The sequence below is a fragment of the Columba livia genome, chromosome 3, assembly GCF_036013475.1.
Source record: "Columba livia isolate bColLiv1 breed racing homer chromosome 3, bColLiv1.pat.W.v2, whole genome shotgun sequence".
Classification (NCBI taxonomy): Eukaryota; Metazoa; Chordata; class Aves; order Columbiformes; family Columbidae; genus Columba; species Columba livia.
Window position 1 is genome coordinate 84,096,640 of NC_088604.1, and position 26,652 is coordinate 84,123,291.

General features: G+C 40.6%; 1 protein-coding gene across 1 annotated transcript in view; it reads right to left on the minus strand.

The window, feature by feature from the left end:
* MEMO1 (mediator of cell motility 1) overlaps positions 1-23,823 on the minus strand; it is a 28,228-nt gene extending 4,405 nt beyond the window's left edge. Inside the window, exons 1-7 of the mRNA XM_065057953.1 lie at positions 23,403-23,823; positions 11,353-11,434; positions 9,031-9,099; positions 6,974-7,086; positions 5,507-5,618; positions 4,407-4,549; positions 3,169-3,245 (exon numbers count right to left, since the gene is read on the minus strand). Coding sequence (XP_064914025.1) covers positions 3,169-3,245; positions 4,407-4,549; positions 5,507-5,618; positions 6,974-7,086; positions 9,031-9,099; positions 11,353-11,434; positions 23,403-23,463 — 657 coding nt within the window. The 5' untranslated portion in view covers positions 23,464-23,823. The remainder of the gene's footprint in view (positions 1-3,168; positions 3,246-4,406; positions 4,550-5,506; positions 5,619-6,973; positions 7,087-9,030; positions 9,100-11,352; positions 11,435-23,402) is intronic.
* Between the last annotated feature and the right edge of the window lie 2,829 nt (positions 23,824-26,652).

Here is a 26,652-nt window from a genome sequence, read left to right on the forward strand (position 1 = left end):
GCTTATCATTTTCAGTATTCAAAATGACTCAGCAGGGCATGGTTTAGAACAGTGTTAGAACACACATCAAAACCCACATGATAAAAATGCAAACCATCACACAGTTTTGCAGTTTATCACATGGTTATCATGGCACCACACAGAAATTGCATATCTCAGTCAACTGGACACCATAAACGGCACCTACAATACACTAGTACAGTGCACTTAATATGATTAAAAGCAGTTACATTCTTAAATATCACACCCAATAGGACCGGGTATCTACAAGCTTACAATTAAAAAAAAAAAAAAGCCACAACCCACAGGCTTATTGTATACTACAATCATCCTTTGGCTGGTCAAGTTTAAGTTTGCCATCAGTTACTTAGTTGCTTCTTCACACTTAAAAACAAACATAAACTAGTGGCACACTTATGGAAATAGAAAAGAACTTGGTCTTAGCACTAGCTAGTCCACCTATCTTTGCACGTGTGAGTTCACTCAGACTAGAAGACAAATAGCCAACAGGAAAATTACTGTCTGGGCACTGCATGGAGTGCAGAGAGCTGTGGTCTAGCATGATGCCCAAGCTAAGCAGCCTCCCCAGGCTAGAGCACTGCAGAAGGTGCCGGCACGCTGTGGCGGCACCGCAGAAGCCATCAGAACTCAGCAGTTCACCGGAGCCGTCTGAGAAGCCACCCGTGCTGTGCCCGGCTCCAGCACCACAACTGCTGGCTGCTGCTGCAACTGCATTAACCTCCCCTTCAGCATTTGAGGTAACAGAATCCTCCTGTTGACTCAAGTGAGGTGTAAGGTTTCACAAATAGATGTAAAATGAGCAATCTGGCAGTGAAGACTGAAGTGAGCAGTTTGCATTTTCTGGCTAGCCATAATAAAAATTAATTACTCTTCAATGACATCTTATAGAATACTCCCCCACTTTTATTTAAAAGGATAGTAGGTGTCAGGTTATGATATACAAACAAATTATTACACATCTGCTGCTCAATTATAACTTTTCATCTGAGGATGCTTCCCTAAGGTACCTTTATTAACCATGGGGCTGTTTACTCCTTTCACCATCACTTCACGAGGTGCACTGGGTACCCCAGGGTAACAGAGGGGCCACATTAAGAGTTACCATGGAGAAAACTACGTCTGCCCAGCAATATTTACTGCTGTCTATTTTTTTTTTATCCTGGAGTCTGAGAGCTCTAACTTTAAATCACAGCAAATAACATTTGTCACAGTGGTTACCAGGTTAGTAAATCTTCAATGCCCAAAGCATTTAGCGTTGTTTGTGAACTAGCCAGGAAAACCATCACGCATCTGTACTTAAGGTCCAGTCTAAATAAAGAAGAGACCATTGTCATCCCACAAGGGCATTTCTAAGGAAAGGTAATTTCATCTCAACCCAGAATATCTTCCTGCTTACAAAGTACTCAGACGACTGCTTTGCTTGTTAGGTCCAATAAAATTAGCAGGCCAGTAATAGCAGAGGTTAAAATCTCTGATGGCTTTAGTATAGTTTTGTCTTTATCTCAATGCTGTTTTCTCTGTGCGGAGGCCTAGTGGTTACTACAATATGAGTTTCTTTTGCAGGCCAAATTACATTAAAAAATTCAATACTTATCTAATGAAATAAGAAGCCAAGTGGGGCATGTAAAACTGAATAAACTTCTAAAAGCTGGAGAAACACGTCAGGAAGATCTTTGTGGCATTGTGGATAGCATCTCAAGTGTACCCACAATATTACTAAACACTTCTGAAATTCACCGAAAGGAAAACCTACCCTGTACAGAGTTTGAATATGGAGTCAAGTGTTCACATATGGCATGATATAAACAGGCAACAAATAACCACAGTATACTTCTACACAGCATGTTTAATTTTCCAGTTAAACTTAGGATTGAAAGAGTATTTTCACAGTTAAACAGTGACATAATTTTCAATGTTACAAAAAAGTATTATTTGCTTTGGGCTGAATAACCACCACAAGAAAGAGTTGGTGCAGCAATGTATTCACTAGAAGTAATTAAAAGCCAAGGTCCAGTCTTTCTACAAGCTTTCACCACAGACATCAACAAAGAGAATCTCTTGTTTGCTAATGCACCTTAATCTGCTCTCCTGCAAAAACACTCAGAGCTGCAAATTCTGGGACTCTGTGGAAAAACACTTGTTCTTTCTAAAGAAACCTCTCAACTGACAACAAGAATTATTAAAAATGGGATAAACAGAACGAAGGTAAATTATTTACTGTTTCCATTCCAGCAATGAATAGTGGAGAAACCAAGAGGTTAATAAGGATACACAAAGCAAAATACTCCAGAGACCCCTCCAGCAGACAGGATTTACTCTTTCAAGACAAGGAAAAAAATTAACATGCCCTGAATAACAACAGCACTCCCCTTCTAACAGATTTTGCAGAAGTTACATAAATGATCCAAACAGTTCTAAGCCAAATTTTAAGGTTACACACTTTCAGAGGTATTACTGCTAATCTGTGCCTTAAGTATAGTCTTGAATGTTAACACAATTTTTTCATTTAATAAGAAATCCTTGGCTCCTGTGACTGCAATAAAGTGCAACATAATTGTCACGATGATCTTTATGCATTTAGCATCCCTTTCAGCTGTTCGCCAAACCCAGAATGAAGTGTGGTCTACTGATTCTCCCCAGCAGAGTGAGGGCTGGGGGGAAGACTACTCCCAAGGAAAGGGTGACTTTCATTTTCCTGACCAGCACAATCTCCTGCAGCCTTTCTTCCTCAAAATGGGCATTGCTGAAACCATTAGCAGGATCACAAAGCTGGTTTGATTTGCAGGTGATCAAGACTGAACTATCACAATACTTGATTCATAATTCTTATTGCTTCTCAAAAACATAAGAGGGTGTGATGACAGGAATTACATTATGCCAGGGCATTTTAGATAGGTGAACATGCAATTATTCTCATAAATTATGTTTATTAGATTACACCCACAATATAATATGTGCAGCCAGTAAAATGGACGATACTAGCTAAAAACAACAGCTGACTTCTCATTGTGGTAAACAAAGGAAAAGTATACATTCAACAAAATAGCTAATCTATAATATTTTGTTAGAGAAATTTCTAAAGTGTTCAAAGAAATGAAAGGTACAGGAGAAATTTGTTAGTTAGTTCCACCAAATCTGAAAACTTACCATTTTATCTAGGTGCTCAATGGATCTATAAATTTCTCCTTGGGATTCATCATAGTAACTGTAACGGAACCTCTGACCTTGAAACAAAAATCATGTATAAAATAAAAAAGGGAAAAATCGTAGCTAAAACACTCCCTAGTACTTACTACATAATTGAAACTATTATATTTGTAAAGTAGTAATCTTCATTTATTTTATACTTTTTATCTCCACTAAGGAAATTCTAGGGCAATCAAAGTAGTAGCCCAGAAGCAAAGTAAAAAAAATACATGACGGGCAGCTACATTCTTAAAGAAAAACCTACTACGTAGAACTGACACTACAGTATCATGTATTAATTGCCTGTTATTGCCTTGGAATCTGATTCTATAAATTAAAAACTAAAGCAACATTTCATTTCACTATACCACTTGACAAAGTCAACCCTGGAGTCAGGCTACTTCTGCTTGCACAGCAATACCCACAGTAAATGAAGGTTAAAAGAAAAAGTTAATGACAATTCAATGAACAGTTGTAGATGGTTCATTAGCCACAGCTGAACCCAGGTCACTCTTGTATATCTCCACCTATTCCACAGTTCAGAGATGAGTAAAATATGCACTTAATTATGTAAGTTGACTAAAGATGACAATGAAAAAAGGGAAGAAGGTCTGTTGCATAACACAAAACATATCTTTCTGAAGTAGTCCATTTTCCAGCTATTATCAACACTTCAAAGAAAAATAAAGTGTTAAAGCAGGACAGAAGTCAAGGCTTCTGGAATCTTTATAGCTCTGCCACCATGATGAACTGGGATAGCTCTGGTGAATAGGCATAAATACTTCAACTGCTACCTCCTCCAGCAGCAAAACGTACAAAACTTATCTCCATCAGAGGGATGTTGCCATGTCCAGTGGATTTTTAGCTAATTAGTTTTGCAAGTTGTTTAAAGGTGCTTAAAGGGAGAGTAAAAAGGGCAAGAAACCTCAGACACTTACTTCATTGCAACAGTAAAGAGATGCATATAGACCCATACACCTTCACCATTTATTACCTCCACTACACTGAAAACACATTACCACATGAATATTCTTCATATATTGTTTGAAACTAAAAAAGAAAAATCCTTTTTCAGTTTTACAGAGTCATTTAAGTTTCAAAGATGCATTTACCAGAAGTTAAAATGTTCAATGTTTAATAAAATACAGTCTTTCAAAATCACTACAAAATATTCTATAATGAAGAGATGTGAAACTTACCCCAATGGCAAAAGTCAGAAGAAACCACAAAGAGGTTACTAGGATCAGCTAGGTATTTACTGAAGAGTTTTCCAAATTCCTGCTCTTTTGACTCACTCAGTGCTCCGACCAACACAGGAATAATAGTAAACTCATCCTTATGGCTTATAAGCAAAAGAAAAAATGTTGTAATTCAAGTAACATCTCAAGTTTTTTCAGGCCTTGCTAACTGAAATTGCGAAATGTTTTGAAAGTGCACTACTGAATTGAAGATACAGTTAATTTGGTAAGGTCATAGTAGGAAGTTGGTTTAGAACCTGAAACGACTTAAATTTCAGAAAACAAATTCCCCACTCCCACCCCGCCCCTCAACAGTATTAATCTTTGCTGCAAAGTGAAAACACCAGGCAAACAAAAAGAAAATACAATGAAACCAGCAATAAAAGGAAGAATTAAATTCTCCCTGAATAGATCTGCACAAATATTGGGTAATTTTCCAACATGTATGAAAATGCTCAAGATAGTACCCAGATGCATACTGATACTCCAGGGAAAATTACAAATACTATGGAAGAAAAGTTAAATAAAGAGATGGGGGGCAAAACCCACCAGAAATTGACAAAAATTATCACCTTATTCAAAGTAGTCATCTGAAATAGCAGGTATAAATGGAACCCTGATTTCCAAGCTAGCATTAAGGCTCCAACCAACCTTAAAATCCCCCAGAAAACACCTATTAGCATTTGAATTTCTTTCAGCCAATGCCTTGCGAAAATGAAAGATAATTGTAAAAAATCAGCTCTTGAGAAAGATTCATCAAAGCATGTCTAATATTAACTCTATTAAGTCCATATAAACTTGTTTATTAAGGGACAGTTCCAATTTCACCACTCAGGTGTTTGCTCCACTAACAGTTTCTACTACAGTAACTAATCCCAGTCTCTGACTGTTTCCTCCACAAAATTTTTATTAGGGGGGTGGGGGAATGTGTGTATGATACACCATATAGAGTATTATATACCATAAAGGGTATTATTGCTTCCTACTGCACTTCACACGTAGTTCAAACATTTAACGCACACAATGCTCATTCTCACAGAATAAGTAATTAGCCCTAGTACCTTTCCATGGCTTTAGCAGTATAAGGCAAATGCATTTCAATACTATGTTCATCTTCATCTGTCTGTAGGGACATACGCTCAAACATTCCAGTCTTCCACAATTCTCCATAAACTGAAATGAATTAAAGATCAGTTTTTACTACTTAAAAAAAATCCAACACTGTAAAGCAAGCTACAGTGCATCTTTATCAGCATAAGCCCACTATAACAAATTACTTGCCTCCAAGCTGTCATCATAAACCACCCATTTAAAAATAAATTCAGGATTAAAATTACATTCAAGTCATTAAGATACAAACATAATTGATCCAGTTTACAAAATCAGTGTGTTAAATCAGTAACTTCATTAGTATATTGAGAAAAATTTTTGGTTATGATGCAAAATTTAAGTAACACAAATAAAGATTTTTGAAAACATGCATGCATTTGCCCAGTCACTGAATTCTTACTTTCACAAATCACACTGTCATGTGTTTAAAACAAAAAAAATGCTGATCAGCTGAGCCATTGCTGGATGTGTTGCTATTTAATACCATTTATTATTAACTGAATAATGACATCTGGAGACAGTAACAACTGACTAAGTAATCCACATTTATAAGTTAAGTTTTCTACTCTCAAGTGTCCTTGGTGGTCTGCAGAATCACCTCTACATTTTCAAAACTCTCCACTGCATGAAGAATTTGATGTAGGGATGCACCTCCTTCTCCACTCCATGAAGGAGTTCTACAGAAACTGAAGCATTTGTTACCTAAGGAAATTTCCACAGGCACTATGTAAAAAGCCTGGACTAGCTTGCTTAATCACAGTCATAATGAAATAGCAACACATCTGCACTAACTAGCCCTTCTGAAAAAGATATTGTATTAAGTAGATATACCTGAAAACACACAAAAGTCAAAATATCAAATTTATCTTCACTGCACCTTTAAGCTTAGTCTGAAAGACTGGTATTTCATGGACTAACAGTTCTGTAGGTACTCTGCCAGTTAAAAAAGTCACATGCAATAATGCATCCAAACAAAGGCAGCTTTTTTTTCCTCTATTATAAATAAACACAAACCAACAAAAGCACTGTCTTTTTTTTTTTTTAGACAGGATACTTCACAGAATAATGGAGCAGGTATGTAGTGGGCTATTATTCAAATGCAACACTTTCCAATTTTGAGATCCCTTTTAAAGGTCGCTTGTCAAGAGGCACACACTCATCATAGAAAAGATAAACAAAGACTGAGAATTCTTTACTTCCAGAAGCAAGATATTACGGTTATAATATAACAAATGCCTGCAACCGTCAGGAACTTTCAGAAGTTCACTTTCATTGGAGTAAAACCAATTTTATATCTGTATGCCGCTTAAAAGCGATGAAGTACCCAACAACACCGAGAGCGCCCTCAGCACGGCAGTAGCACAGTTAACACTAAAGCCTCAGCAGTCTTCAAGATGTGAGCTTTATCATGCACTTACTCTTTTGGTCAATTCGGAGATCATACAGAGGTGTTCTATAAATGTCCACACTGGAAAGTGCACATCGGGAAAGGGGCACGTGATGGGAGGGCCCAAGAATGAAAACTTTTCGGCTACAACAGTTAACACAAAAGCCCACAATTTAGACAACTGCAATTGTACAGAGACTTGGTTTAGTGTAACAAGTTTACTAAAAATGTACAAAGTGATACTTTCTGGTGGTTACCAACAGTGTTTTGCTCTGCTATGCATACAAGCACAGATCAGTCCGTGGCCTGGCCTTGCTCGATATCTCCCAAATGATCATGAGATCAGTTCACTAACACTCCCCGGAGCCTTAAAACTCATAAGCAGGTTAATACCAGAGGTCACCCAGCAGTTAGAAATCTGTCTGGACTCATTTGGAGGCTGAATGACATGTTACAGCTCCTTAGAACAGATTTTTGGATTCTCTCCTTGGACCAACACAACCTTCAGTTACATACCACCATCAACAACTACAGGTATGTGCCCTCAAATTAGGATTATGGATTTATCATATGTGCAGAGCTTTTCACTTAATTACTTAATTAGCCTTACTTCACATTTCACCAAATTCAGTCTTAAGTCATTCTCAAATGCTGGTTTTATCCAGCTGTTGCATCAACAACAGGGACCTGGACCTGCACATGTGTAGCTTTAGCTGATACTGCAAGTTTGCATACATCATCATGATGTTATTTCTTCAAGTCCTCTCAGTTCCTGGCTTTTGATTAGATGTTAAGGGTCTCCTGCCACAGGACTTAAAGAAAAGAAGAAAAAAAAACCCTACAGGAAATTCAGCTTTTCGGATTCACGATCATATTATCTTGTTTCTGGCACTGAACTAAAGGGGTGGGACACATGTAAATCATTTTTTTTCTTACACATGGAGTGCCATAGCAAGCTGTACTAAAACACTAAAACTTTTTACAGAGGTCATAAAAACAAAATATCCAAATGTGCACTACTTCAGCTGAAAGATGAATCACCGGTCAATTCTAAACATGCCCTGTGGTAAAATAGCAAATGATCCTGAAAGTTCCATCAACTCCATATCACTGATCCCGGGGAATGCAACTTGTTCTAGAAATTTTAGAAAAACTAGTTATCTTCACTTTGTTTACAATAGTTTAGAAAGAATCAAAACCATGGTCTTTGGAAACCATTACATGTTATCTCATAACCAACTAATAGACATAGCCAATTTTTATATTAACATCACAAAATGCACACTTGGAGTAAATACTGGAGATGTTTTAAATTTTTCTCATTTAAAAAAAAGTTGCAGTCAGCAGAGCACATAAGAACTATATTCCTCAACACTGAATTACGGGATTCATATTTTCAGAGGCAGGCACAGGCTACAGTACCATGTCGTGCATTTTTTTTAATAATTTTTCTTTTTTTCACTGTTGTGCTATTAGAAACACAAGTCCACTTAAAATTATTACAGCAAGTAACTTCCACTGACTTCAAATATTATATACAGACACTGGTCACTTTCTCCACAGCAGAAGAGAATCCTGGTAGCACTCAGCCCATAATCCTGCACTGAAAAACCAATGCAGAATCATGATCAAACACTTTAATATACTTAAAACAAACCTCCCAACAAAAACAAAACGAAACAAAAAGAAAAACACCCTGACACCAGTTAAAACAAAAAAAAAAATCCCAGCTTGGGCTTTTATAAAAGCAGTAGAACATCAAGCAATAAAATAAATTAAATGTTTTACCCGAAAAAAGAATATCTTTAACCCCTCCCTTCTAAAAAGTTAGTCACTGATAATTCTCAATATGTTTTTTAAATATTGCTTCGCATTTTCATTTTCAAAAATGCTACTTGTTTTTTCTTTTCTAACATCCAAACAATTTGAACAGATGTTAAAAGAGAAGTTATGCACAGAAAACTAAAAAGAGTAAAAAGTTGAAATTTGTGTACTTTGAGGTGTAAGAATGTAAAAAGCACATTCAGCCTTTCAGAAAATTACAATAGCATTGCGTTATACTTTGTAAAGAAAAACTTTAATACTCACGTAATATTGGGATCCACTTGTTTGTAAGCATGGGCTGCACAAGAACCACAATAAGTATATCCTGCATGGCTGCAAATCAAGGTGTACAAAATGTTAACATGTTAAATATTGTTTAACTTCTTAATTATGTTGATATTGCTATTAAATGTTAATATCTTCAATATTATTTCTCTCCAATGCACTGGAAATAGTAAGAATGGTCCAAAATCAACTCCCAAAATGTCTGGAGAGCACTGTTCCTCTACTGATGTACGAGGGATGTGTTTGTTAAAGAACTATCAGTGAACATTTACTTGAAAGTTAGGAATTATGCCTACAGAGCAAAGCAACTTTCATTACTGTATAAAATACCAGTAGGCAAACTACACTACTGCATATTATCAGAAACTCCTGAGAATGCCAAGAGTGCAGCCAAAAGAACTGCTGTGGAAAGCCCTTCTAACCACACTCCAGTAACCGAATACGACAACAGCAAAGGGGTCCTGCAAGAGGAACTACATGTGACAGCAGATAAAGAGAGAGTAAAAATGCTCTGTCACCGAAGAAGGATACCTCAGCAGCAGAATGGACAGGCACAAGGAAAGCAGGGCAGCTTTTGCTGCAGAGAATGCTACAGGTGCTTTATCATTTCCTATCACTCTGACCTGGAGCCTTTCTCGACTCCTGCGTGCCCCAGAACCATCCAGAATTATTCTGACTACTTTTTTCAAAGATCACATCCAAATCTTAAGACCCATTCCCCTCAAGACTGTTAAAAACAGCAGAAGACTCAGTCTACAGTGTTAAAAACATTAATGCCAGAGAACATTCATACCCCAGGGTCTCAGGCCAAGCAGTGGAGCACAGCCCACAGCCACCCCCCAGCATGGCCACAGCAGAAGGGCCATGCCCACGTTCCACAGTGGTCACATTGCCTCTGGAGCTCATCAAGAGCGCCCATGACCCTTGGGCAACAGTTATTGATTTTGAGTCAAGTATGTGCAACAACATGACTACAGCTTTCTGGATGGTGTTTTTAATTCAGTGACACTGAGAATGATATGTGTTCCAAGCCCTGGGACATAGAGGATATTTGAGGATATGAGCTCCCCATTGACAGCATTGGAGGATTTTACATTTATTTATATGTATGTATGCAAACGTGCAAGTATATACATCCACAGAATGACACTGGGAGCAAGTTATCCTGAAAATTACCCTGGGGCTTTACTTCAGTGTCACTGAACTTATTCTGAAGAGCTCTGAAAGATATTAACATCCATGCTAAGGGGATGAACAGGAAACTGCACTTAATGAGCAAGCAAGGTGTGTTATATGACAATGTCAAGGGAGCCTTCTGAAAGGTTCTACAGGTTTCTTCAGTCTTTTACAAAAATATTATTAGCCATATCCCACTTTACAGGTGGGAAAACAAAGGTATGGTTAATGAAAAAAATTGGTGAGACCATGGGAAGAATTCCAGCAGTTCTGGAAGAACTACCCAGGTTACCTACTCCACAGCTGAAGGCCTCTTTCCTGACATTCCTGTGAGAAAGACTAAGACAGATTTGGGACAATTCCTTCTGCACATTTAATATTATTATGGAATACTTCAAACATTATATCAATGCTATGTTAGCACAGGAAAAACATCATTTTTGAGGTGTTTTTCTAGTGTTTCCTTCCAACTCACAATAAATTGGAATGACCAACATACTTTTCTTATTATATGTTGCAACCATCTTCAGTAAATTGAATTCTAACTAACTAGCTTAGATGATTCTCATTTCCCCTGTGGACAAAAAAAATCCCAACAGAACCAAACTAAAATAGGAGAAGTAAACCATTTTGAATAGCTGAACAGTATTTCATCACTTTTGTTTTAAGATTTGCAAAGTTTTTATTTCGGGGCCATGTTGGTGCTTTATCTGTTTTGTGTTGGATTTTTTTTTTTTTTTTTTTTTGGGGGGGGGGAGAGGGGTGGTTGTTGTTGTTTTGGGTTTGTTTTGTTTGTTTGTTTAATTATGCGTAGCTATTCTATACCAGAAGTGCACTGACAGAGCTGCCATCTTTAGACAATGACTCTACTAATACACCTCTTATCTGTCTTACTGAATCACAAGTGAATGCCATGTCTTCTGTCTATCAGCAAAAGAATAATCATACACCAAAATGTGCACAGACTTCTTCCATTCTATGCCATAGCCAAAACACATATTTAGAAACCACATGACATTCCTTTCAGCTAAAAATCAGCTTTTACCAGTCCTCAAAATCCCTCAAAATACAGAAGCATTTAAATAATCAGGTATCGTATCTACTAAAACCAGATTTTAAACTTACGGTGCAATAATGGCTCTAGCAGGTCTCTTTGTGGACTGTACTTGAGAAAGCCAGCCTTCTAGTTGTGCATTCAGCTGGGGTCCTATGAAGAGACAAGGAAATACTGAAGCCATAAAAGAATCTATTATACCTCAAAGATTAACAAATGAAGTCCAATAGGTTTTAAATCATCTTAAACATGAAAGCCTGTGTTTAAATCTTAAAACAAACAAACAAAACCCAAACCACAACATGCTGGTAATGTTGAAGGTTACACTAGGAAAGTTTCAACCTTGTAGTCCAGGAAATTATTTTATTGCATATCCAAACACTTGTTTCTTGCACTGTGGACAGATGCTCATACCACTTCATCGTTAGAAAGGATGGCTGCTGATCTCAAATGAGAGGCTAAGAGATGACTGATTCCTCTGGTAACCATATTTGCAGAATTCAGAATTAAAAAGCTAATGACCTATGACAAGAGAGCCCAATATGGGAAGATGATATAATACAAAGGCCTCACATACTGAGACAGTGGCCAATGGCTGTGTTACTTAGTCCTCTGTCATCACCAAGCGAGCACAGGAGCAAAACACAAAGCACACTGTACACTGGAAAAACTGTAAATACACAGGAAGCAGCTAAAAGAGAGAAAACATCGTGCTTGTACCAGACCAGTTCCTCAACAACTACTGATCAACAAATACTATTAAGTACACATAATTCTTGGCAGCATTAAACTTTGAAAATTGGTCAACCCAAATATTTAATTAAGTAAATCCTGTCCCTCAACAAGTAGCAAATAATTCAATTAGCTGACACGTGATGAAAATGCCTTTTAGAAATACAACATTAAAAAAACGCATTTTGGTATTTCCCATCACAAAGAAAACTTCTTGACGTAAAGCCACTTCTGAAGAAACCAGTCTGGCAAATACAGCACAATATTCTTTATATTAAAGAATACAAAAACTTTCAAGTAAAACTCATTCAACTGCTATTGTTCCAAGTAACATGTCATTAACAAAGAGAGAGATGCACTTTTTTCAGCTGACATTGTGCTTTTGACAGGACTGTACGTCAGCAGAGCTTATCTGTAAAGTACGGTGCAATAAGCTGTTTTTCTTCTGGCACGCACATTGCACATTTCTGTATCTTGCCCATGCAGGTATAAAACCATCTCTTGCCAGGAAAAGTCAAAATCAAATAAAATACCTGAAACTATTTCATAGCAATGGCCTGAGCTGCCTAGATCTCAAACTGACAGCTCTCCAAAGGGCTGATAAGAGCTACAGAGAACCAGAGAAAAGATGCCAACTTTTGTGGAATCAAATCAGTCATTCACCAATGATGGGCAAAAAGCTATTTCTAGAAAGCTGGGGAGGGGATGTAGCCAAGCCACATTTTTAAATAGAAAACCTAAATTCATGTTTTTAATGAAAGAAATTATTTCTTCTGGGGTTGTGAAGAATTGTATCTTTTTACATGAACTAGTGCAACACTGTTTTCCTAAGCCTACAATCACCATGAATGCCTTAGGTGCCATCTACAGCTCTAACAAGGCAAAAAAAGTGATGCTGATTAGCTGCTGTCACTGTTGTAATACTTTATTAAATGAAGAAATTGTAAAAACACCAAAACACAAGAAACAAAAACCAACTAAACAACAACACAAACCACACCCCAGTTTTGTTGCGCTGCTTCTGTTGCTTGGGAAATTACAGGCAGTAGAGCCATGCAATCTGGAGATAAGGATAATGACATCTTAGAAAATGGAGTCTGCTGGCAAGCCTAAATAAAAATACATAGGTCTCAATTTCCATCCTCTTTCTAAGCTTCTAGGAGACTAAAAAAACAGTACTCTGTCACAGTCTTATCACTTCCATCTTTTACATACTTGAAAATGAAGACACAAATCACTTCAAAATTTGACTTCCTAATTCTCCCAAAGTACACGGAAGTATAAAGTACTTTCTAAATGAAGCTCTTTAGGAGAAGACAATTTTTTTCCCCAACACCTACTACCCAGAGATCTGGAGAACACATGGCTCTGCCCCAGCTGACACCTTCTTCTCCAAGGAGACACACAGGCAAGACAACAGCACAAGGACCAGAACCTCTCAAATCAAAGCAAGAAAGCCTTGGGACTCTTCCCCAACACAGCACAGGACTTGGCCTTCCTCCAGCCCTTCTTTAGCAAGGGTTTTTGATTAAGAAGGTGTTTATGGTGATTTATCTTAGTTTAAGATAAATCAGGTAACTTTCCAAACAGTCCAAGTTCAGAATCTCCAGTAATTTCCTAAAATTCCATACGATTGTTCAAATCTGGCCAAAACTCAGTGGAGTAGCAGAGTAAGATTCTCAGGTTTGCTTAGTCTGCTATTACAGACTCTGACGAAGTAACAAACATTTATTTCCTAGAGGCAGTAAAACAACAGATCTGTGTGACCCAAGGGATGAAAATTCTGTCAACATTTACATAAGGACCAGGTGACACACATGCTTTCAGATTTCTTTCCATTTAATGCAATTACAAGGTGCCTTTTTAGATCATTAACTCTGACCTAATGTAAGTTTCCATATCAACTTAAAATTTTTGGTACTATTTTAATAGAACGTGTAATCAAATCTGTCTCCCCAAAGGACTAACAGAAAGAGAGAACAGAGAATACAACATATCCCCCTGACCTTTTAGCTAGAGAAAAAAAATAAATAAATTAAACAGCACCCAAAAGAACTACAGGAGTAAACCCTACCTGCAGCCTCCTATTCTTCTAAATACTTTAAGAGGGATATTCTAAAACTGTAATTTTCTTGTTACTGAATTAGCATCAACTTTTTGTTGAAATGTTCAGGCAGGTTTTTCTTCCAACTTATCAAACATGACAATGCTTAAGGCTAAAGTCAAAATATTTGAATTGGATATATAAAATATAAACAAACCCACAATATTACAGCAGATATGCTCTGCCATATGGAATAGTATTACAGAAGACAAGTGGCTTCTTCATGGAGATATCTATTAGTAAATTCCTTCATACGTAAACTTAAGTTAAACTGGAAAAAAGCCTTTGCAAATAGTCACTGAGTTTAACTGCAGTAGATATCCCCCACCTAAGGTGACAAGTGCAGGTGAGGGACAGCACAGCTGCCTATGGATCCTCCTGCCACAGGGGTGGAAGGAGAAGTCTCCGTCCCTTGAGCCACAGGCAGGATGCCCACCAGGAGAAAGCCGGCAGGATGAGCGCAACCGGGTTTTTAAAGCTAACCTGGGCACAAGGACAGAAAGCCTTACAGATGCAACAATCAATATGCTTTAGCACTAATACTGCAAGATCAGATCTTTTATTGATTAAAGGAAGATTAGGCAGCAAAATATGAACTTCACGGAAAACATTAGGACGTGCATTTCAATCCTATGAAGCAAGGTATAAATATAGGTATGTAACTAAAGAATGCTGACATTATCCATGAATATTTCACATTCTGTTTTGTTTTGGAAACTGCCAGAAGTTATGCCAAATTAAAAATAATTGTAAGCACAGACCAAGACTCCACTAGACAAATTTATGGATACAGCTAAAGGCAGAATTCATTCAAATATCTTGCCTAAAAGGATAAATTATTTTTACAATCAACATTATCCCCTCACAAAAAACTGAAGTAACCAAGAAGGAATTCTTCCACGTTAAATGCATGCCAGTGTTACCCAATGAATAATAACCCAAAGACATCTGGTAGTCACATGCTTTGGTTCTTCACCTCCATTTACAGCTGTCACAGTCCAAGCTTTGCGGGTTAAGCCAACCCAGCACATTCTTTCCATGGCCAAACTCACCTCCTCACATGAGACTGAAGTGCTCAGATGCCAGATGTCAACACAACACAATGGCAATTTGCTCCTGGCCCAGCAGCCACCATTACTAGTGCAAAAACTGCCTTTTCAGACTGCTAAGGAAGATGTGACACCTGTTCCAAAACCTCGGTCTCAGTATATGTGGTGGGGTTTTTGTTTGTTTGGTGATGGGTTTTTTTAACTGTTGTGTTGGTTTGGTTTGTTGTTTTTTTTAACTGGAAGAACATAAACCTCAACCAAAATTTTGAGCAGCACCAGTGAAAACTGCTCAGTGTGTACAGCACTCTCAGCAATGCAAGTGATGCTGGAGCACAACAAGAGCAATGCCGCAGTCCCCAGCTTTTACACTTTTACTCAACACTTTTACTTGTCTAAGGATGTCTCCTGCCCTGTAGTAGCCAATATTTTTTTTCTGAGCCTTACTCCTTTTATCTTTTCATTTTACCTATAGATGAAAAAATCTACACCCAAAAATACTTCTAATAAATATTACAGTGTATGTACTAAGAAGTAAATGAGTCTTTTTTTCTTGGAGGGTGTTAGAAAAAATAAGGTAAGTAACACTGAAGCTTTGAGGGCTGGCACACTATTAGTTTAATAACTGGAACTAAGGGAATTCCCATCTCCACAATTTTGAATGTGAATCCAAAACATCTAATTCAATTGTCAGGTAAACTCTAATCTTAAAAAGTGACAGAGGACTAAATAGTTTCTCTTTTTAGTGAAAATTGCAGAAAGTTTAATGTTTGGTTTTTGGTTTTTTTTTTAAAGAACACAGGTCACACCTGAAAAAAATCTTTGTTTCTCACTGCAACAAAAGCCAAATCCTTGAACAAAGTTTTACCTGTGCAAAGACTAGAATGTGCCAGGAATAGGTGATTTCCAACAACTCATGGTGCTGAGCACATTCTCTACTGCTAGCATGTACTCTCTTCCAAAACTGATTAATGATGAAACAGTGATATCAGCCTACAAGCAAGGTGAAATTTACTTATGCAAACTATAGGACTGTGGGGAAAAAAATTACACCAGTGCTGCTTAAGCTCTTATTACACACATTGCAAGATAAACATAAAACAGCAGGTAATGGTTAAATGGGGGAAAATAAAACTGAAGCCACAACAGAGACACTGAAATCTGCTTTAGTGGCAATTCTCGCTTCCATGTCCCTATTTTCCAGTATTCTACCAGCTATGTTATGTCCTTTACTGAAAGTTATTCGGAAATAAATAATCAAACTGTAACTTCATGGGTTAAGAATATTAAAAAACATGCACCTACCTAGCTTTATAAAACACCCTCCCACTTTGGTCATTCAGAGATCCAAACAAATGACCTTCTGTTTTACAGCTCTGTGGAAGTGATTTTGGCTCTAATACATGCTACATGTAACCTGAATTTGTGAAAGTATTCACCAGGTGATACTTGCAGGCCTGTTTTAATAATACCAGTATTGCACAAAATGTGAAGGCTTTTTTCAATTCCAATTGTACAGTAAAAGTTGAATCTACATTCTTTACTTGGAGCATCCTCATTTGACTGCATTTAAGTGATTCAGCTAGAAATATTAGCCTGGAAATTGCACTTAAAATTATTCCAGTACACAATGTTAAATAATACAGTCTGCATATTAATATTGTGCTTCATTATTAATTAATGGAAGAGCCAGCAACGACACATTCACTTTCCCCATAAAATATCTAAAAAAGATAGAAGACCAAAGGGAAAGAAACATTACATTCAGTATTTAATACTGCAGAACAAATACAAATCTGCAAGACACTATGATTAGTTGTTCCCAGATTGCAAGGTAAGAACAGTTGTATTTGCAATGCTCCAGCTAATGTCACAACATTAAGGTTTCATGATCAGTACATTAATTATCCTGCTACTGCAGAAAGCTCCTTTCACTACAACAGAGATCAGGTCAAAACTTTCATTTCAGTGACCCTCACATGCTTTTTACATTTTTTCCTGGGTCCATTTGTCCATGACTATCTACAAACAACACGGTGATTCATTACATTATGTTCATGGGTGACCTGTGATGAGTTCTTCCAATTTTGGAGAGCATGCCAGGGTTCTTGGCACACCAGAGTTAAGCAGTTTCAAAAAACTCTTTTATGATATAGTGACCATCTTCCTTCAAGCCCACATCTGCATTCATAGTCTAACAACACACAAGACTGCACACATTACTATATTTCCTTCTAGCCGCTTCAGCAACTGCAGGGCCTCAGATCCAACACACTACAAATAAGAGTTTCTGATCTAAGATAAGGTAGAATGCAGCTACCCTGAGAGTCCATGAAAGATAGCCCAGCAGCCATGTTTGCCCAAAAACCACGACACCAGAAACCACATATTCAGCAACATCATGGCAGTGCAGGAACAGTTCTAACCGGTGCACACACTTTCTCTGATGCTGATGAGAAGTTCCAGCTTATGCCAACAAGCACATAAGTGCTGGGACTACATCATTACTCATGAAAGTGGACACTTTCATATCACTATAAAGGCCCCCAAGCCCCAGAAGGTACAAGTTGAGAAAAGCGGGACTATCTCAGAATCACTGCTATTGCACATTGAAGCTGGCTACCTCAAAGAGCTATTAAGAGAGTTAGTGGGTTTTGCCATCAGTATTTGGTACAAAGGCAGCAGAAAAGCATTAGTGCAGGTCTTATTGAGGATTACAAAAGAATACAAGAGACTGTAAACATGCTAAATTAGTGGCCAACTTTGACAGAAATGTAATTTCTAAAAAGATCATTCATGGCACATCTTTTCATTTATTTTCTGATTTGCAGAAGCTCTTTAAAGTATTATCCTTTCCAGCTAATCTAGACACCATCAGGCAGACCTCAGCCCAAAAGACAAGTTCTGAACATCCCTGGTTCATGACAGCCAGTTATTCAGAAGTTGTGGTATTTTTTGTCCAAACGTGTTAGAAGTGTAATCCTTAAAATACTAGCTCCGAGAGGTCAGTGCCTATTTCCTTTAGGGTTCTTTCACTTACAAGCCAGTGCAGCAGAAAACAAACTCAGAAAACAAGGGTACCATGAGGTTTAAACTCTCTTCAAACATTTATGTGGAGATAGACCCTTTACTTGACTCATCATAAAAAAAAGTTTGGAAGACAATACGCACAATGGCCTTTCAAGTCAACACAGCAATTACTCGCCAACTCACATGTGCATCAATAAGCGTATGGAAATTAAGATTCTCCTAGTTCAGATGACGTGGCATAGGTTACCAGAAAACACACCTGTGACCACTATGACTTGGTCAAGGAAAACAGAGTAATAGGCCATACCCAATACAACTTGTTTTGCAGGGCATGTTTCAGACCATGTAGCACTGTTATTTGCACACACTGTCAACTCCATTTTACTCTCATAATTTGAAATAGCTTACAAAAACCCTTTGTGTTTTGTCTGTATCAGCATGCTGCAGACTGGGGAAAAGTTGAGACAAGAGGACTTAACAAACACTTTAATAAAGAGTGGTACAGTATTCAATTAGCACTTCCAGAAGCCAGGCAAGGCAGGCCAGTTGCCAGTGAATAAACCATGTTAAGCATCCCAATGTGTCACATCTCACTTGTAATGGCACGCTATACAGGAAAAAAGATGCACATACACTAATGTTTATTTTCATTTCAAGAGTGTATGGATTGATTCCACACAGAACCGCTCAGCACTTACAGAATCTACTCACATGGAGGAGTAAATTGGAGAGAGCAACCACATTCTGTCCTGCAAATGGTCTGTGCTCAGGATAGCGTGTCATTCCCATTACATTTCAGCTGCTCCTTTTGTATCTAGGAATGTATCTTTCTGGCATTCAAAATCATGGGAAATTATCTCATTTTTCTTTCAAGTTGTCCTTAATCTTTCCTTTCCCCCTGCTGGTCAAAATCAATTTTTCAAGAGGTCTGGACGCTAGGTGGTTGAATTAACCCAGCAGGAATGGGACTTTCTTCCAAAAATAAAACAGAGTGTAACATATTTCACCATACAACAGTGATACTTAAAAAAAAAAAAAAAAATCAACATGACAGCAGTGCAACAGGGTGATACTTTTATTTACATGGTGTGCTTTTATCTCACTTTTGCAAGTGTTTTTAGCAGCCACCATACACTAGGTTGCTAGTCCCCAGAAGCAATGGCAAGCCACATATAATTTCTTATTTTTTTTAATGCAGACATACAGATCCAGGTCTGCAAGTGAAAAAAATATGTTATTTACACCAGAGGCCTACTATCAGCAATGGTTGTAGCACTATATCAGTTTGGAAACTCAGCTGTTCCATACTCAGTTCTCCTGCTAAGTAGGAGGAAGCAACACTGACCAAACAGACCTCATCGTCAGTTTGCTGTCAGATAAATGCTCCACAGGTCCACATCAAAAGTCCATTAAGATACTACAAGGACCAATGTGGAACAAACGTGAACTTCCCCACATCAAGAATTCCAGAGGATACGGTTATCATTTGGGTCAAATTTTCCCTGCTGAACTCAACTGCAAAAAAGTATTAAGGAACGTGCTTTTTAAATTTTTCTTTACAACAGGACATTATGGATTAAGCTAATGGCTAACAAGACCACGAAGCCCATCTTCCCCGCTCCGTTTCTCAGCTTCATCAAGTGAGTAGGAAGTAGTGAGCTTTGTGCTTGGGACCTCACTTCTCTCTAATAACAAGTTGTTTACTTATAGTTAGATACGACATTCTAATGCAGACATGCCTGGATGTGCATAATTGTATAGCCAGTCTTATCTGCTCTAAACCTAACTAGTATCATACAATTAGGTGATGTATTCATCCTAGAATGTAGTACATATTTATATTTTCCAAGGCAGAACTTAAGCAGTGAATATCCCATAGCTGGAGAAAATAAGGGAACAAGAACCTGAAGCAATTGCTGCCCCACAGGCACGAGCAGTCTCTACAGAGAAGTGGTATTTCTTCTAAACCCTCTTACATACGTTACATTGACCCTCCATGAAGTGTAGTGCCTCCCGCTTACATGATTGTGGCTTCACCTCTGATATTGCTTCCACTCCTGGAGCACAGAGGAGCCAGTTAATCCAGTTCAAGGATATCCTCTGGCCACAAACGCTGGTTTGCATTTTGGATCCACCCTTTATCTTCTCCCTCAGCCAAGTTCAGTCCTTCCTTCCGAGAGCTGACTTCTACAGCCAGATCTTGCAGATACAGTTTTTTAAGCATGGCAATGGGTGCTCTACTTTTGCAGTCAAGCCCTGCCCTGATCCAGGACCCCATGTAGCATCCTGGGTGTTTTGTTGATGTTCTACCCTCAGGTACCAGGCACCTTGGGACAAACCGCCATTCAACTGATGTCATCCTCACACAGCCCCTTTAACACGCTTTCAGACACCATGATTTTGAACACATCGTTCAAAAATCACGCTTCTCATTGCCCTTTCAGACACGTAGAGAATACTAATGCAGTCATTTTAACTATGGAGCAGGATGAGGGTTTCCAGGGCATCTGCTTGCCCTGTGTAATTCAACTCAGCTCTGTAGAAAGAGAGCAGTTTTCCGGAAAAGGGAAGCTTAAATGCTAACCCGTTTACATCTAACCAAGCAAATAGCTTCTGGGCCAAAGCACAAAGAGAGTAAGCAGGAGGACTTGACAATAGAATCCACAAAGATTCACCATAATGCACTGAAGGACTATCACAATTCAAACTCTAATCCCTGCCCAAGCTTCATCCTTGAAGCTATGCAGGTTGAAACCACGTGGTAAAATCCAGACTTTCTTCAAATAGTACAGCTGAGGAAATAAGCCTTGGTTTGAAATAGCAGATCTTATGTGAGTTTGCCCTAAAATACGGGAAGATTTTAAGTTAGGGCTATGATGAACACATCATTACCCTCTTGGTCCCCCCATCTGTCTCCTCCTGAGTTTTGATGGACTGTCCTAAATGGTGAACAAAAACTAGTTTTCAAGCAGCAAATAATAGGTAGTCCCTGTCTTGCTGAACAGGGAGAATTCCTGCTCTCACATACCCTATGTAAACAGCACTAGCTAGTTATATACCAAAAGACATAAATGTTCTTTTCTTGCTTAAGGAAAATCCTACACAGGAAAATGAAACACACTTCCCAAAACTCCACCCTATGCAACATCAACCACTTACTCCCACCACACACACTCCAACAGTTACAATTTAACTCGTCAGAAGTACAGTCACCATAACTCGTTACAACATGATTCAGTCTGGGGTTATTTTATGCAGTGTTAAGTGTCTGGCAACCATCCCACACCTCCTCCACAAGGAATACCCAGAGGGCTGCCCAAAACCAAGGGGAACAACATGCTTTTGGATGTCCTATTACAGACAAGTAGTACTGGCCTAACTAGTCAAGCAGACTTAACAGGGTGTAGTCTAACAAAATTATGCACTGAATTCGTACAGAAAAGAAAACAGCATCCATGCCGCTTAAATTAATTATGGAAAAAAAACCCACTCTTATTTGCAGGTATCCAACAGTAACTTGATAGGAAGTCCAATATCAAACAATCTACAAAATTTATGTGTAAGGTCATCTAGCCATTCCACATTGTAAATCCATTTTCTGCCTTATTAATAAATGAAAATATAATAGTAAAAGAAAGTTGAGAAGTCTTACCACAAAGCTTCAACGTTCTGATGTCTTTGTACATATTTAAATCTGTACTTTTGACATGATTTTGTTGGCTTTCTGTAAACACAGTACTACCTACCTTTCTAGAGCACTGGGAAAAACTCTAATTGCAAGCTATCAACACTGGATGAAGATTTGAGGCCAGTTTTGTAATGGACACAAGTTATGTTTGAAATATTAAGACTCGGAAGGAAAATAACCATGCTCTATTGTTGTCTAGAAACTGCTTACCCACCATTTGAAGCCCAGCTACCTGTCTCACAATCAGCATCTTCCTGTTACCCTCCCCCCCTGTATTTCTCTTCTTCCTTTCCAATTTTTGCCTCATGTTCATTAATTTGTGAAGAAGAGGAAAAACTGTATCTATTATAACCAAGATAAGTGTATGACTTTTCACATCTAGTTTTTCTTAAGTGTCAGTATAGGAACCTGAATGCATTTCTTTCTTTAATTGTTTTTATTTGTATCCCTCACCTCCCTCTGAACTATTGTTTACAACAGCCTCTTGTTCGTCTAAGCTTGTTCTGCTGCAGTTCTGTAATGATCTCTACTCCTGAGGCCAATAAAAGACAATCCTTTACAAATCTCCTTATTAGCAGCTCTGAAAATACAAACGTGCATCCTATCCACATCAACAGAGTTCTGCCCCCAAACCCAAGGAAACTTACTTCCAAATGTGTATGTGCTACCACGCCATTATTACACATTTCTGTCTTTTTTTGGGAGGGCGAGCAGTAGCCCTCCCTCCAATGCACCATGTCTTCTATTCTTTTTCTGCAACTACATTTTTCAGTGGACAGAGCCCATTTTGAACTACTGCTTTATAACTCTTCACTACTACTAGAGAAAGCGCTCTGGAAGAAAGGATGGAAGCTCATCTTGGACTACAAAAAGTGAAATAAACCTTTATTTGCACCCCAACCCATTACCTGTCTCCTAACCCTGCAGGCACCCCAGACACCCTGTGTTCTCTCAGTAACACAAAACCAACACACCAGAGCACTCTGAGATATCGACATCTGTTCGTGTGCTCTGACCCCCGTGAAGTGCAGTCCTGGGTACGATACCCGCGCTGGCTCTGCCGCCGCTGCCCTCAGACAGAGCTGCAGTAACGCGCGTCTCTAAGGCGGGGTCCAGCACCCCGGCCTAAGGGCGCGGGCAGGCGAGAGGCCGGGCGACAGGCGCCGCTGCCCGGTGCGGGCTGCCGGGCTGGGGGCCAGCGGCGGCAGGACGGTGTGCTCGGCTCCCCGAGACGCACGCTACGGCCACCGGAGACACCTCGGCACCCCCGCCCTGGCTCTGCCCGCCCCACCGGCCTCCCGGGCCGCTCCCCGCCGGCGGCCGGGCCCGGCTGCCCCTCAGACTCCCCACCTGCCCGCCGAGCCCGAGAGTCCCACAACCCGCGGCCCCCCTCCGCCGGCCATGTGCCGGCCGCGCCGGCGGGGGCGGGGCTGGAGGCCCCTCCCCGAGCCCGGTACCGGCGGCGGAAAGTGCTGATTCAGCCCCCGCCCCCCGCCGCGCTGCGGGCCGCAGCGCCGGTACCTGAGGCTGTGTACCAGCTGCCGGCGTGGCTGGCCTCCCGGCAGAGCACCCGGTTGGACATCTTGGTGCCGGAGCCGCCTATGGTGTTCGGGGGAGGCGGTGGGGGACGGGCCCGGCCGCGGCGGCGGCGCTGCTCCCCCTCCTCCCCCGGCACGGCCCGGGCCCCGCGGGCGGAGGCGGCGCTGCCGGCGGCGCCTCCGGGCGGGCGGGCGGGCGGCGAGCGGGAGGGGGGCGCGCGGAGGCGGCGAGCCGGGCGGCGCGGGCCGGGGGCGCGGTGCCGCGCGCGGCCGCAGGCGGTCGCCCCGCGGGGGGGGGCGCGGGGAGGGGACGCGGGGACAAAGCCCGAGGCCGCCGCCGCCGCCGCCAACTCCGCGCTGGCAAGTGGGGGGGCGCGAAGAGAAGGAGGCCGCGGCAGCGACTGGGTTTGGCCCGGCTCGGCTCCCGTGGACTAGGGGCCGCACAGGCGCTGCTCCCTCATTGGCCACGAAAGCAAAAGCCTCGCCGCCATTGGCCGCCCTCTCTCGCCGTTCTCGCCCACCGCTTTGACAAGCCCGGAATGGAGCGGTGCCGCCTCTTGGGCAGGGGGGAGAAGGCGGGGTTCGAAGGGAGAGTCCGCCTCGGATTGGTCGGCCGCGTTGCCGTGGTGATCGCTTCTGGCCTCGCTGATTGGCGGGGCTGTGTCTCCGTGGTGGAAGGGTAGATTACGAGCGCAGGTCAGATCAGGGAGGCCGGGCCGGGGGGAGCGACCCGGGACCGCGGGGGAGCTCCGCCCTGTGCCCCCCCCTCCCCCCCCGCATGCCTCGCGGGTGGCGGTTACCCTCACGCGACACCGCCGTTGGGGGCGTGCGGCCCCCGACCCCTCCGCTCCGGCGGGTCAGGGCGAGGCCGGCTGCTGAGGGGAGGGCGGTGTTCTCGGGGACGAAGCGGCGCTTTCGGTGACTGGGGTTGTCCCCTTTGTTGTGAGGAAACAACAATGCAGCGTCAGCTGCCTCCTCTGCCTCAGCCGTAGGCGGCAGCTCGGATTCCGAGGGCTCGAGGGACAGCGGGTTCGGGCCGACAGAACGGGGAGGTTGCTGGGCTGAAGCTCCTTGTTACTGAGCTGGCACAGTTACTTTCTTGCGCCCCCCTGCCCGTTCCATTATGGCTTCGCTACCGTAGTGTGCAGTGGGGGCTGCGGGACCACGTTTGTGTAGGAGTCCCCAGTTGTCCTCAGCTTAATCCTTCCCCACCTAATTTTTTTTATTAGCTTGGTGAATGGACTGCTGCCATGGAGACATCAAGCATAGCTCAAAATGACTAATAATGCAAAACTGGAAAGGGGAGTATGGCCAGTAATAAAAGGGAGAAAGGGAAAAAGCAGTTTCAGCCACCGACGTGTGAGATGCAACCAGGAGAGAGGGAAACCACAACAGGAGAGATGAGGGGCTGCAGCCATTAAGGTATTCAGACCGACTGATGCTTTGTGAGGTGGAAAATGTATGGCACAGGTCAGGAATCACATTCTCCTTATGTCTTTTTATTATTTGAAAAGTCCTCCAGCCAGTTATAAATGCATGCAAAATACAGAGCTTTTGTTTGGTTGGTTGGTTTTTGGTTTGGTTTTGTGGGTGTGTTTTTGTTGTTGTTGTTTTAACAGTAAAACAAAGGAAAGGAGAAGGAGAAAGGCATTATTTGCATTATGTCTTGAAGATCAAAATGGCTCATGCTGCAGAGATGGCTGAAGTCATTTTTATCAGTGAGAATCCTCCTCTGCACCCATAACACTGGCCTCCCAGTGTAGCTGAGGGGCAATAAGCACTGGAGTCTCCAATTACTAATATTTGTAATGGGTTGTCCTGAGGAAATGAGGCCTGACTATCTCAGCGAATGTCTAGCATATAGCCTTCACTGCTCTATCTGTCCTTAGAGTATTCCATTGTTATTTTACAAATAGTGTGTTGAAAAACGTTAATGTGGATTATAACTGCTGCTTAGACTGGAAGAACTATCCTGCCTGACTGCTTTAACATAAAACTCTATTGGCAGTTGTGATACCCATTTATGACTCTCAAATCTTTTACATAAACTTCAGTACTGGGAATAGTTCCTGATCAGACTACTAATCCCTCAATAAAGTTAACTAAATGCAGTAGAGGATAAATTTTACTCCATTGAGAAAAATAAATGTTGTGATTATATACTTTAAAAAAAGATCATGCCAGCATATAGTTCAAGATTTTAATGCACCACTGTTCCCCAGTCCACCAAGACCAGTTAGAGGAGGCTGCTAGGAGGAACATCTTAGGAGAATTGGAGGTTAAAATAATTTTTAATTTTATGGTATTCCTTTCTGTCACTTAGAGGAAGAGCTTTCAAGTCTGCTAAGTGCTTTCCCTCCGATGAAAATAAAATAGAAGAATTTCCAAGTGATAATCTAGATGGTTTAATGAGTAAAAACATTTTATAAGTATTTTCTTCTGGGTTTACTACCTTTCTTTATGTAGTGTTTTTTTCCTCTTCACCTTCTAAAATTTCTTAAATATATTTTGTTGTTGTTGCTGCATAACTCTTGGGCTGGATCCCTTTTCTCCTTGTGCTTCCTTTTTAAGTTTCCTTCTCCTTTGCTTTCCTCATTAACCTTTATTTCACTGTGTGTAGATTTTTCTCACCTAGATTAGGTGTAGATTAGGATGAAGTTTTTACTTTATGTGAACATTGTATCTGTATAGATGCAGGGGAACAATTGCAACTCAGTGTCAGCAGGTCACAGAAAGCACAGGCTTTTTTTCCAAATACATAGATTGCGGCACGTGCCACAAACACTGTGGCTGCCTGTTTTCCACTGAGTTTCTGTCCTCTGTTACCCACTAGCACTGTCAATCCAGAGCCCATTGAAGCTGGAGGATATCCTCCTCTGTTTCTGCCTGTTCCTGCCAAAGCTTGTCATCCATAGTACTACAGTACTATATAGTTCCCTCTGGCAAAAGTGACGGTAGGATTTTTTTCTTTGTTCCCTATCACAGGTGGACATAATGCCACTGAGCAGTGTTTAGTGATTTCAGGGTTCCTCTTTTTAAACTTCTGTCACCTCCTGATCACAGATTGTTTCTTTGTTTAAGCGCTGGTGACACACTCCCTCAGTACCATATATAACATAAATGAAAGAGGCAGAAACAGAGAAGCAGGCAGCTCTTCAGTTAAATAGAACATGGCAACACTGGGCTTCCTGGTGCTCAGGACATGGAGGCATGGAAGTGTTCTAGCCACAGGC